Consider the following 13617-nt stretch of genomic DNA (forward strand, 5'->3'; position numbering starts at 1 on the left):
ATGAAATGTGCGGTTACAGATATTTAGAGGAAAAGCGTGCCGGGCATGTGATTGTAAAGATGGGTTGGGAACACAATAAAAGTATACAATATATGTAAATACAAAAAAAAACATTCTGTTTGGGGACAAACATAATGAGGAATAGTTGAAAAAATCTGAAAAACAAATATTTTTTTAAAATTTTTTTTTGCTACTTTTTTGTAACGTTTTTTTGCTCGTTTTGCACCATATCCAAGAGCTAAAAAATTGCAACAAGTTTTCTGAAAGAAATTTCAAAAAGTCATTTTGAAGTGATTTGGGAATTTTTAAAGTTTTGAAAATCTACCAATTTTGCCTTCAAATTGAGGATGTACGTTTTTTTGCTTATTTTCCACCATGACATAAAATCGAATTCTTTGTAACACTTTGTAACAAGCTTTAATTGTATTTTCATAGAATTTTGTTGTGTATAAAAGATTTTCAAAAATTAAAACCAATTTATTGAAAGAATAAGCTCGAATCGTTGTGATCTGGATCGGAGAAAAATAATCGTTGTACAAAAGAAAAATGAGCAAATTAAAAATGGAAATTATTGGAAGAAAAAAACTAGAATTTGAGAACACTGGGAGATTGAAAAATCTATTGGAACGTTTAATTCGGGAGAGAAAAAAGTGACAACCTGAGATGAGAATTATAGCCAATTTTCGATTATTTATTGATTTTATGATTTTATTTCGGAATGTTGTGTGAGTGGAAGGAGTTGTGGGAGAGTTTTATCCGTATTTTGTTGTGGAAAAAATTGGAAAAATATACTATTTTCATGGAATAGTTGTGCCTACTATCAGGAAATGCTACCGACGATCTTTTTCATTTTCGAATTTTCCGCCACGTGGTGTGAAGGATGGTGTTCGTTGGACGTTTCTGAAATTAATATATTAAAAAAAAAACTCGAATGTGTACTCCTCTATTTTTCCGTACAATTAGAAGTTTTTCTCCGTTTTTTTACGTTTATCAAAAGTTAGTCGAAAGTTTGAAATTGTTTAAATTTTTTCCCGCTATTTTTCAGCAACACTTTTTTTTTATCTATCATGTTTTAGGTGTTCCAAAAATTGGAAAATATAAATTTTTTAAAGCATTTTCAACTGTAAACTTTTAAAATACCTTTTAAAATTTTAATTTACATTAGAAAATGTTAAATTTTTCCCAACAAACCTGTGCAACTGAAGGGTGAGCCCATCGTCTTCGATTCGTTTTCCTAGTGTACATTGTCCAGAATTCAGCGCTGCGAGGTGTGATGAGTAGCTTTCTGAAACATTTTTATATTCCTTTTTTTTAACCGTCAAAAAACCCTTCTTTCCTACCTATTTGTACGCAATTCCTCCTCCTTGATCCAGCCACAGAGATCACATGTTCTGGATCAACACCAGCTGACGTGTAGACATTCACATCTTTTCCACTACCATAAGCCACGTGGATATGCACACCCATATCGACAATATGACGAAGGTGGAGGGATTTTTGTTTCAGGGGTTCTGTTGAGAAGGAGTTGTTGAAGAATAGAAGAGCGTGGGGGAAATTGTGCTGGGCTAGCCATGCTGAGACAACTCGTTGCTGCATATCGGGCCGAGCAGTCAGGTAAATGATCAGGTAGCCCTGCTCCTGCCAATATCTCACCACATCCACAGCACCTGGACGGACTCTGGGGTCTTTTCCGGTTACCGAGACTGAAGCGGTTAGTGAACCGTCAACAGAGAAAACTGCACATTTTGTACCATGTGGAACTATCGCGACAAAAGCGTCAAGGTATGATCGATCCCCGTGAACCACGATTTTGACGGAATGAATACCGCATGGAAGCGTCTTCGCAAGTTGTAAGGTTAGCCTCCCATGCGAGTCTGTGTCGAATACTCCGTGTAGATACCAATCGCCACGTTGGGGGTACACAAATACTGATACAGGCTCACGGGAAAGAGCAACCAAATCCATTGGACCATAGCAGAATTTTGCAATGACAGTGAGGTCCATTCCGGCTGTGACGAGAATGTCGTTGGCTCGATGGTTGGCCGAGAGATTGGCGATCTGGAAGACGAGATAATTGCAGAACAAGGCGTGCCGTTGTTACAGTACCCTGGGCGGGGCGCGAGAAGAGCCAACTTGTGTCGATTTACGGTGAGTAATAAAGATGAACGCTCCGTAAATCGACACAAGTCCTCTATTCTCGTGGCCTACCCCCTGGGCTAAACTTAAAAAAAAAAGTCCGAGATGTCTATATCTCTTCAATAAGGTAGAAGCTAAAGCTCTATAGAGGATCTAATGTTTTTCACTGAAACTGAACTAATAGCTTTTTAGAATTTAGTAGACATTTAAGTTTGCATCCTATCTAGCTTTTCCACTTCAACTCACCTTGAACCTTGTCCGTTTCCGCTTCCAATGCATCGTCGGAAGATCAATGTTCAAAGGAATATTGTTCATACTTGATGACAACGTTGTCAATACAGAATTCTCTTCCCCACGAACAAATTGCCGAAGTAAGAAGGATGCGACGTCACAAGATTCCCAATAAGAAGCGTGTAAAATGTTCGGAAGAGCTGATGACGGAAGAGCAACCATTGAGTTGGGGCAGTAGAGAAGGTTGTCGATACGTTTGCTTCCCCACATCTGGGTTGCGTCAATGGTTGACTCAAACTTTTGGGATTTTCCGTCTCCCAATGGATACCTTTGGTACCTGCAACGGAGCAATCAATAAATCATGAATCAATTCACGGGAGAACTCACTTTGGAACATTATACGGCGGGACACATGACAGCTGACCATCTAGAACAGGCTCTATCCTAGCTCCACAAGGATCCAACGGATAGTATAGATTGAAGAGTTGACAAGAATCCAGACCATCAATTTCTAAAACGTTAACTAAATGTTTTAAAGCGCTATCTTTGATCCATTACCAGATCCATCAAGTTTTCTTTGCATCAGTGTCAATCCCAACGGACATCCGAGCAGGAAAACAGTGCTTGGCTGAAAGCTGAGTCTCGATGCTCCAAACTGAAACACTAGGGCATTCGAGACAGTTTGACAGTTAGGGTAACGAAGGGAAATCAAAATACCGGGAAATCAGAAAATCAAATAATCTTGCAGGGCTAGCAAAACCGGGAACAACTAAAATCAGTTCACTCACACTGACAGAATCAACTGACACCAACGAGATCTTCTTACGCACGTACGACGCCGATGGAGGTGCTGAATAGTTGCGAGCAGATCGACGGGAAGCATGTCCATTCTGTAGGGATGAATGATCACGGACCGATTGATTATGTTGTTGAGGACACGACGATATTGACGATGTGTCGGTTATTGTGATATCTGTCATTGATTGGTGAGGTGATTGCTGAAAAAAAACGCTTTGCTCTTAAATATGTTCTCTTACTATTAGTCAGTTGAGAACTAGATCTCAGTAGCAAAAATTGGCTTTTTCGGGAACACTTATTGAATTCAGCTCACATGCTAATATACAGTGTCGGCCAATTCGGTTTGGCGACGATTTGCTTGATATGTTCAAACACATACAACTCAGATACTTTGATAGTTAGAAAAATATTTTCAACCAACAAAATGTTGCCGATTACATTTTCTACACTTTTGACTATGTCAAAATTACCTAACTCTGTTCCGAAAAAAGCTACAGCAGCTGACATCAGGCGGGTCTGTTCCTAAATGACTCACAACTTTAAAACTTTGGATTTTCGTGAAACTTTGCGATTTGTTTTTTCTGTCACAAATTGACCAGGGGAAAATATTTAAAACCACCAAATGATTGTAATATTCCTGATATTTAGTGAAAATACAGTCCTGCAGAATGTCAGCTGCTGTAACTCAAGCAAAAAGCCAAAAGCGAATAGAATATTGGCTGGAACGTTATCTATCTATTTTGTCCAAATGAATTTGAGATCATACAATAACATCATTTTGCAGGGCTATTATTAATGTTGCTCTAATATTATTGAACTACTGCAGGAACATTCTATATTATATTCTTGCTACTCACATCTTCTTTAATAATCCTAGACGACAAATTCGATGACAACCTCTTCAAAAGTGTCATCGAATCACACTTCCTTGTCATAGCTTCATATAGAAATATTCCCCCAACACAGTCTCCAACAACAAATACTTCTCCATTGAACAGTGGTTGAGATGCAATAAATTCATTGTATGTCTCATTTGCTCTTCGTATCGTTCCTTCCACGGCTTCATTGTACAAATGGCTAGCTGACGGGAGCATAAGTGACAGTGATGGGTGTAACAGTCCGAAGCTTGGAGAAATGTTGGAAAGTTTACTAACTACTTGAGTCATTTCATGTCCACAAGACACATTTACAATGTGCAGACGATTACGGAGCTGTGGGTAATGACGTTGTACACATGTTTCGATAGTTGAACTGAAATTGTATTTAACTTAAAAAACACCCGAGTGAGATAAAAACCTAAAGGTATTCGTGTCAGTTGTTTTTGAATCCGCTGGGTTGTCCGGGCTGAAATCTCCATGAAAAACCATGATAAGAAGAGCAACTTCTGTTGATCCATTGTGCGGGGTTAATGGAGGAGAATCTAAAATTTTATCAGTTTTTACAAACTTTTCAGAATTTTGGTACTCACTGTCATCTTGAATCTCAAGTTCCAGTTCACTACTCCATCTTATGATAGATGGTTTTTGAGTTGGGATTGGCGATGTATCGGTACAATCAAAATAAAGATCATCCGATACAGCATCCCCTGCATCCATATCATCATCCGTGTCATTCTCATCCTGATGTCCGTCCTCGTTCTCTTTCACCGACATCACTTTACTCAAATGTAATGCGGCTTCCGCTTCCAGTTTCCGGATGTCATTCATCGTGAGCCCAGTCTACAAGGATGATTCATAGGTTTGGAGCATGAAAATATGATTATTATTTTGTTGATTTTGTGAATGAGTCTATCTACTTTCAAGATGACCTACGCCCACCACGTAGGCGGGCAGGCAAGTTTAAAGCCGGTTTTTTAAAATAGTAGGCCGGGAGTTTTAGTAGGGAGATTTTTCTTTTGAAAATTTTTGCTGGCTATGCGGACATAAAAAAACCTGCTGTGTAGAATTTTCGTATGAATAATAGACAAAAAAACATTTTTTAAAATTATGGGGAAATTTTATTACCTCAAAAATACCGGAAAAAATCAAGATTTCCAAGTGGTATCTTTCAAAAAACAATTTCATGACGAGCCAAAATTTCAAAATAAAAGTCCTAATTTAAGCTAAAATTAGGCTTTTTCTATTTTTCAACAGCCATGAAAAATTTTCCAGGAATTTATTTCATTTTGAAATTTGGAATTTTTGGGCTACTTTGAGTGTAATACGGAAAACACTTATCAGGTTCTCCTCCAAAAAAAACCGAAAAAAAATGTTTCGATGCGCCATGTCCATTTCTCTCACTTACCCATTCATCCTGCCACGCCCACGCCTGTCGATGTGCTCTCATCATGGTATTCCTCAGTGCCAAATCATGAATCCATCTCTCGGCTCTCGTCTGCATACCCCAGTATCGAAACTCGACTTTACATAATTTATACGCACACATAATGGGTAGACCTTTCTTCAAATGTTCTGCAACCCAATCGTCATTTAATGGTCCTCGATTTGTTGTCTCGGAACGATAGAGCTTTGGATCTTCTTCTGCACAATAATCATGTGATGAAATGGGATCTTTCACAAAATCCATATAATCAATTATTCGAGTAGATTTGTCCTTTTCGTTCAAATTGAACACATTCTCCTGTTGACCATGATCATCGAAATAGAGTGTCTCAACTTCCAGACTGAACCTATCCATCATTGGGGTTGAATACCGTGTCTTTGTCACTGGATATGCATTCCATGATTCTTCATGTGCTTCTAATGCGTTTGTTGGGAGCACTGTTCGGATCCAGGCTGGAAAAAATGAAATATTGAGTTTTGGAGGAAGATTTTTTAGGAGTTGTGTTTTTGTGAAATTCTTGGAACTTTTTTGGCACAAAATTACAGAAAAAATCCAACAAAAAACTATTTTTTTACAATTTTGCAAAAAAATAGGAAGGACCAAATAGTTTTAAATTCCCGCGGAAATGAATTAAAAAAAAATTTTCTGGTTAAATTCATCGGCAAAATTTTATGTTATAAGATTAGTACATTTTAAGATTCTAACAGATTTTTCGGTATAGAAAACTTGAAAACCAGAACTATCGCCGAGCTCTAATACTTTTTTTTGCTGAAAAATTCCTGAAAATTTGGCATACCAAGTTTCATATTTTATAACAGAGAAAAACAATTATTATAGGAAAATTAATAAATAAAAAAAAACTAAGAAATCTTACTTACTACCTATTAGTAAATTCAAAAAATAAAAATAAAACTTAGAACAATTCAATAAATTTTTTAAAACTTTTTTCTCACATTTAAATTTTTTTTCAAAACTGTCTAAAACCTATTATACAAATACTTCTTTTTGGAATTTATTTATTTTATTTATTTGAATACGATTTAATTATCGTGAAGAGAATGTAATGCACAAAAAAATAAAATACAAATACACAAAAAAGAGAAAATACAAGTAAGAAATACAAATAATAGGAATTAAATTTTTTTTTGGAATTTGGAATATTTGGTCTAGGTTACCATAAAGATTATGAAAATTTGTCAAAAACATTTTCCAATTATTTTTAAAAACATTATCTAAAAATAATTTTTTTCGAATGGAATTGAATTTTGAACGCGCTTTGATCGGCAGTAAATTATAAAAAATCAATTTTAAAAAATTAATATTTTCTTTTTTAATAGAAAAAAAATCAAAAGACCGGCAATTTCTGACCCCTTCCTCTCATTTTCACCCCGTAATTTGATATGAGCAGCGGCGTGAGATTCCAATTTCTCTTAAAAAGAAAAGAGTAGTAAATTGTGAATAATTCAGAGCAAAAAAAATCTCATATTCTCTCATCAAAAAAGAAAAAAAACACTTCCTTCCCCACTATTTTGCAATTCAAATAATGTGAACAAACCGGGAATTCTACTTCCAATATGATAGATCTTAAATGTATACTGTCCACTGCCACCGGGTCCATCTGTATACGGCTTGTTGCTAATGATCTCTACTCCTGAATCTTGACCGTGAGAATCCAGACGACTTTTTTTCTGCAAAAAATATGCATAGATGAAATTTCTGACAATAATATGTAGAAAACTGTGAAAACAGAGCGTTTTGAACTCGTTTAATGCAATTAATAGGCTTTTTTTCAAGCTTTAATACCTCGAGACTTGATTACAAAAAATTGAACTTTTACGCAAAAAAATGTTTCCAGAAACTTTAATTTTCCTACATATAAAAATTTTTAAAAAATAATTTATCAACTAACTCTTCCTAATTCAAAAATATTTTGTTTTCCCCAAAATTATGTTTCCTCATCGATGCACCATGTAATTTCACACATGGCTTCTCCCATTTCTTGCTCCTTCAAGACTTTTTAAAAGCTTTTTCCTTTTTTCTTTTTCTCTCATTTTAGGGCCACTTTGTCGTCAACAATTTGTTGCCATTTCAAGCGTCACATCAATTAGGAGGTCAACTACTGGCTTTAGTAACTCCCAGTGAAGCTTCATGTGAAAGACAAAATGTCAACTTTCCGATTGAACAAACATTTTGCGTTTTTTTTTGGGTGGAAACTAGAGGTCTCAATGACAAGGTCACAGAGCACAATTGAGCACACAATTGGTTTAGAGTTCAGACTCGAAAAAGATCAGTTTGGGAAAGTTGAACATTTGTAATGTTTTGAGTTTTGATTTTTGGAATTTTGCGAAAAAAGGAACTAAAAATATATATTTTTTGGTCAAAATTTGACAAAAAAAAGGTTTTTCTAAATTAAAACTTAAATGATATATAAATATTTTTCTGAATTTCCAAATTTTCACAGTAATACAAATTACCCAGTTTGAGATGACTAAGGGTACTCAAGCTTTCGGAAAGAAGCACGTTAAGTCTCACACGCTTTGCAAGCGTTGCGGAAAGTCATCGTTCCATATCCAGAAGAAGCGTTGCGCTTCCTGCGGATATCAAGATGCCAAGAAGAGAACCTACAACTGGGGAGCCAAGTCCATCCGCAGACGCACCACCGGAACCGGCCGCACCCGTCATCTGAGAGACGTCAACGCTCGCTTCAGAAACGGATTCCGCGGAACAACTCCAAAGCCACGCGCTCAACCAACCAACTAATTTTTTGCTGTTAATTGTTGACAATAAACTGTCTACGTTCCAAAAAAAAAATTAACAAATAAATCAGAAAAATTTCAAAATTTGGCCAAATTTTAATTTTTAATTTTTTTGCGATAGAAAGCATTTTTGAGTTTTCAGAAGTTGCCGAAAATATTCATTTTTTTCAAAATTTTTAGAACATTTTCCAAAAAATTCAAAAGCAGGTCTAAAAATGATTTTTTCGTTTTTTTCAGAATTTCTAGTTTTCGACAAAAATATGTTGAGAAAAAAATGTTGAAAAAGGGGCCAACTTTCAGGTTTTTCAAAAATATATATGTCAAAGTCTTTAAAAAATCGGGTAATTTTTGAAATTTTGTGAAAATACAAATTTTAAACAATTCCAAAAGAAATCACAAATTTGACAATTTTCAGAAGTTGAAGGAAATATTAATTTTTTCAAAACATTTATTTTAAATATAAAATTGTTTTAATATACTTTCAGAACTTTTAAAATTTGGGAAATATGTCACATTTCCAAGAAAAAATATTCAGATTTTTCCAAATTAAAACAAATCAATTTTTAAAAAATTCAAAAAAAAATGTCTGAAATTTGTTTTTTTTTAATTTTTAACTTAAATTTTCAAAAAAAATTTAAAATAAATTCAGAGTTGTTCGGATTTTTCTGAGTTTGGCGGAAATATAAATCGAAAAAAATGTCATAAAAAATATTTTTCACTGAAAATTTACTCTTACCTGTATCATATACAACTGAGCGATGCGGTACTCCTGTACCGTCATCGGTAACAGGATACGGTATTCTTTGATCAGCATCCTCTTCTTTTTCGACTCGACAACCCAGGTCAGCACACTATTCGGCGTCGGCACATTTTTTAGAGCTGAAAGCAGGAAAAAAAGAATTTCAGCGTGGTGACGTTGTTTAATGATGACAGGGCGAGAGAAAAGGAGAGATAGACAACGGAAAATGGGGCGGTGCCACGGGCCAAAAGTGCATGAAACCTGGGAGAAGAGAAATTGAAAGGGGAAACGTTTTAGCTGTCAGAACAGAAAAAAATGGAAAAATTTGCACTCTTTTAGGAAACAATAAAATAATGAAACTCAATGATTAAAAGTGAAAGTGATAATGACATTGAATAGGGGGGAGAAGTTGAGACAATGTTTATTTGGTTGAAAGAGAAAAATTGCAGAAAAATGATAAGAAGACTAGTTTTTAAAAGTGATTGGACAATGGGAAAATGATTAAAAATCATTCCTGTGGTGCAAAAATGTCCAAATGTCATTATGAAAATGTTGCAAAATTTTTGGAAAAGTTTTTGAATTTTGAGTCAAAATTTTTGGAAGTCGTTTATCAAAAAAACATTTTTTATTTTTTGTTTTTCTGTTTTAATTATATTTTAATTGTTTACAATCAGACATTGTAGGGTTTGAAAACATCTTTTAAAAAATTATGGTGTTTCTAATTTTTTTATAAATTTTTAAAATGTTAAAAAAAAGGGTCGAATTATTTTTGAATTCCCGCGCAAATGAATGACCAAGTTTTGACATTTTCGGAAAACTTGATAACCCTAAAAAAATTTGCTGAAACTTTTAAAATGGCCTGATTTATCAAATATTTACTTTAAAAATTATTTTTAAATGTTTCCTTGCGTCTGAAAAATCTAAAAATTTCTCAAAAAACGAAAAATAAATTGGCGCAAAAATATAAAATCTTGCTCAAAATTCCAACAAAAAAGGCAGCCCAGGCAGAAAAATTGTTATACATGGTGCATTGATTTTATTAAATTGAAAAAATTGTTCTTCCTATGATACTATTCGTAAAAACTTGGTATTTTTTTATTATTAAAATCTATATTTTTTCTATTTTTTGTTTTTCAAAAAAGTTTTTCACGAAATAGATCTGTCAGTTTTCAGAAAATGCCCGTCACAATAGAAAAAAAAAGTGGAGTGCCTTTAATTTTCTCTAGAAATTCCTTTTTTTAAGAATACAATTTACATGTTGCCTTACAATAACAAGAAAAAAAAGTGGAGATCAAAAATACAGCAAATTGGCAAAAGAAAAACATTTTCAAATGGTGTTTGATCGCGAAAATTACAGATTTTAGAGATTATGAATCACGAAAAAAATTTGTAGCAATCTCTGAAAGTGAGATTACAAAAAATACAATGTTCGCATGCAAATTCAGGTTGTTTGAAACTCAAAAACTTTCCGTAAAAAAATATGTTTAACTTTGTCAGTTCATATTCTGTTAGTTCTGCAGGTATTGAAAAATATTCCACTACATAAAAGTAGATAAAGATATGATAAATAATTTGTTAGTTGACAATTTTTTGATTCAATTATTTCTAACCGATATATAAAGGTTTTATTTGAAATATTGCTAAAGGTAACTAGTTCTATTCAAACCCTGATACTAGTTTTCTAGAATTCTTTTCAAGGTCCCAAAATCTATAGATTTTCAAAAATAGGGCCTTTCACTCGCCACAAAAGTTTTTCTAAAAACCGACAGACTAAAAAACCAAAAATTCCAAAAACATTTCAAAACCTTGTTACTATAATTACAGGTTTCCTCATGCTTGTAAAATGGGCAGTTTCTCAAAAAAGTACAAACGGAAGTAGAATGACGTTTTGCTAAAAAAAAATAGTGCACGAAAATTATAATTGAAACTTGATAGGAGTGTAGGTGGTGGGTGGTGGATTTGTTAAAATATTCATTTATTTAGATTCAGTGTTTTTTATGTTTTTTATGGATAACTATAATATACTCGACTTTTCAAGCATGGCCTAGAAAATGCAGAAACTCGGCCATCGATTAATCTCTAAAATCTCTAAAAGTGGCCGAGTTTCCTATTTCCACGGCCACCGAATTTTGCGGAAAATAAAAATAATTTTTTTTTTCAGATTTCAAAAATGAAGGATCATAACGTCTTATCTAGGACAGCGCTTCTAAACTAGAAAATTTTGAGCTTCATCTCAAGACCTCCTCGTAATTGCTCAGCAAGCGGATTATGTTCTACGTAGTCTAAGCTTGTAAACTAACAAACCGAACTTGTTGGCTCAAAATGAAATCGGAGCTCTTAAATGTTAAGGTGGTCTCAGATTTCGTAGCAATGAGCAATTCAATAGAAATCTGAAAATGTCTGAAACAGCTTAAAAGCTCAAAAACTCTGAACGTGGCGATGTGTGTGTGTGTGTGTGTCAGTCAGTCAGGGAGGGAGGAGACTTCTTCTCGCTTATTCGTCTGTGTCTCTGTCTTCCGCGCATCTCCCATTCAGTCGATATGACCCAACGGCAGTAAAGGAGGGATGGCGCGTATGTATGTCTGCGTACTCTACACGTCATGTACTCTCTCGTTTCTCCCTCCTCTATCTCTTCTCACTCAGCCGTGTCAAGACCTCATTAGCTATTAGGGATTTTGTGGGAGGAGGAGGCGCTGGAGCAAGAAGAAACCAAAGATATTCTGTAATTTTTTGCTTTTTTTTGGGTTTCTTTGTAGAACAGGGATCGTCTACAAGTGTACTTCTTTTAGCGCAAACTTTGTTCTGAAGATCAAGTTTTGGGAACCGCTGAAGTTCAAATTGCTCTCTTTAGAAAGTTGGCGCCCTACTGAAAAATATTGTCAATTTCTTCTCAATCATTTTGGCTAGATGGTAGGGAATCAGAGTTGTACATAAAGCAGGGGTGGACTGCAAACAATTTTTTCCGGCAAATGGGCAAATTGGCAAATGGGCAAATCGGCAATTTGTCGGAACTAAAAATTTCCGGTAAATCGGCAAACCGGCAAATTACCGGAATTGAATTTTCCGGCAAATCGACAAATTACCGGAATCGAAAATTCCGGCAAGTCGGCAAGTCGGCAAATCGGCAAACTGCCGGAATTGAAATTTCCGGCAGGTCGGCAATTCGGCGAATTGCCGGAATGGAAATTTCCGGCAAATCGCAAGTTGCCTATTTGCCGAATATACCGGAAAAACGACAATTTGCCGAAAATGAAAATTTCCGGCAAATCGGTAAATCGGAATATTTCCGATTTGCCGTTGATATGAACTTGTTTCAGTAATTTTCGATAGAAATAATTGCCTGAAATTTTGTATTTTCGAGCTTTTTTAGTTAGTTTTTATGATGATTTTTGGAAATTTTATTTTTTCCAAAAAATCTGAAATTTTTGAAAAAGAAAACTCGAAAAAAACCTGGTCAATTACTATGTTCTATCATAAACTAGACCTAAAATACCTATATGCCTACATTACACCTACACGCGTGCCTACTAAAACCTGCATGGTGTAAATACTAAAGTGGACATCATTAACTCCCCGGAGACCTTGAAACGTTTGGCATTGGAATCCAAAAAAAGTTCAAAAAACAAAGAAAGAGCATTTTCTAGTCACCAAACAGCTCACATGACACTACTGCGAGCCAAAAAATTGAATTGAAGAGTGTCATTCGGGGGGTGACTTCTTCGCCATCCTTTTAAAATGTTTTTGAACCGATTTCTGGGAATTTTGAGAAAATTTTTGAGCAATTTCGATAACCGCTGATAATGAAGTGCAAAAAACGAATTTTTTTCAAAGTAATATTGGAGAAAAAACAGCTGAAACCTTGAATTTTTACATTTTCCCAGATGTTCTCAATGTCTTTTGACGTTTTGGAATATTTTATGAGCATTGCATTTGATGGGAGGGAGAAAACTAAAAGAAAAAGCAGAAAAAAGCCGAGAAAAAGAGAAAAAGAAATCATAAAATTGCGCAAGCGTTATCAGACATCAAAAACCGCTCATCGAGATACGAATTCTTTTCGTTTTTTTTTCTCTTCTTTTTTCTGCTCGGCCGCGTCTTGCACGGCAATCATCGGTCGTAATCCAGAAAGCACCAACAGAAACAAAATATAAGGAATTTTTATTTAGACCAAAAGATGAAGCTGGGAAAATCGGTGGATAAAAAATGGAAGGATGGATTGGAGCGGATAACATTTTTTTTAGAATTGAACCTTGTTTCGATGCTCCATAAATAAAAAAGGGATACAGGAAAAAAAGTAATTTTCTGTCGATTTATCGAGAAAAAAAATTATTTTTCGATTTTTCTTTAAAAATTCTGAAAGTTTATTTTTATATAAAGAGTACTCTAATTCAAAACTATTTGTCTCAATTTTCATTGATTTTTTAATCGTGTTTTATTAAAAACATACTTTTTTTTAAAAATTATAATAAAAACACGCAAGTTAAAAATCGATGAAGTTTGAAAATTTCGGATAAACGAAACTTTGAAATTACAGTAATCTTTAAAGGCGCACAACTTTTCGCATTTAGCAAAATGTGAGCGTGTCGAGACCCCGTGTACAGTATTTTTTTGCTAAAAATCTCAAAAAATTTCGCGTCG

General features: G+C 34.6%; 2 protein-coding genes and 1 non-coding gene across 3 annotated transcripts; 2 read left to right on the plus strand and 1 right to left on the minus strand.

Moving 5' to 3' along the window:
- Positions 1-462: 462 nt before the first annotated feature.
- On the minus strand, positions 463-9124 carry pitp-1 (DDHD domain-containing protein). The gene is made up of 13 exons (NM_065325.5): positions 8980-9124; positions 7043-7175; positions 5449-5939; positions 4634-4883; positions 4462-4585; positions 4023-4416; positions 3156-3365; positions 2926-3022; positions 2755-2878; positions 2383-2704; positions 1341-2058; positions 1192-1285; positions 463-900 (listed from the first exon to the last, which is right to left on the minus strand). The coding sequence occupies exons 1-13, from the start codon at positions 9055-9057 to the stop codon at positions 831-833; spliced, it is 3105 nt and encodes a 1034-aa protein (NP_497726.2). The 5' UTR covers positions 9058-9124; the 3' UTR covers positions 463-830.
- On the plus strand, positions 7972-8247 carry rpl-37.2 (Large ribosomal subunit protein eL37; the record flags this gene model as incomplete). Its single annotated transcript, NM_065326.6, has 1 exon — positions 7972-8247. The coding sequence occupies one exon, from the start codon at positions 7972-7974 to the stop codon at positions 8245-8247; it is 276 nt and encodes a 91-aa protein (NP_497727.1).
- A 3496-nt stretch (positions 9125-12620) lies between the features above and the next one.
- Positions 12621-12770, plus strand: C54C6.8. The gene has a single exon (NR_052184.1). It is a non-coding gene; the product is annotated as an Unclassified non-coding RNA C54C6.8 (non-coding RNA).
- The last annotated feature ends 847 nt before the right edge of the window (positions 12771-13617 follow it).

This window comes from Caenorhabditis elegans, chromosome III (genome assembly GCF_000002985.6).
Source record: "Caenorhabditis elegans chromosome III".
Classification (NCBI taxonomy): domain Eukaryota; kingdom Metazoa; phylum Nematoda; class Chromadorea; order Rhabditida; family Rhabditidae; genus Caenorhabditis; species Caenorhabditis elegans.

Excerpts from the sequence above, each read along its gene's own strand:
- pitp-1 (NM_065325.5), bottom strand. The coding sequence starts at position 9,057 with ATGCTGATCAAAGAATACCGTATCCTGTTACCGATGACGGTACAGGAG. Across the intron at positions 1,286-1,340 it reads GAGGAATTGCGTACAAATAG|AAAGCTACTCATCACACCTC; the intron begins GTAGGAAAGAAG and ends AAAATGTTTCAG. Across the intron at positions 901-1,191 it reads CTCACCCTTCAGTTGCACAG|AAACGTCCAACGAACACCAT; the intron begins GTTTGTTGGGAA and ends TATTAATTTCAG.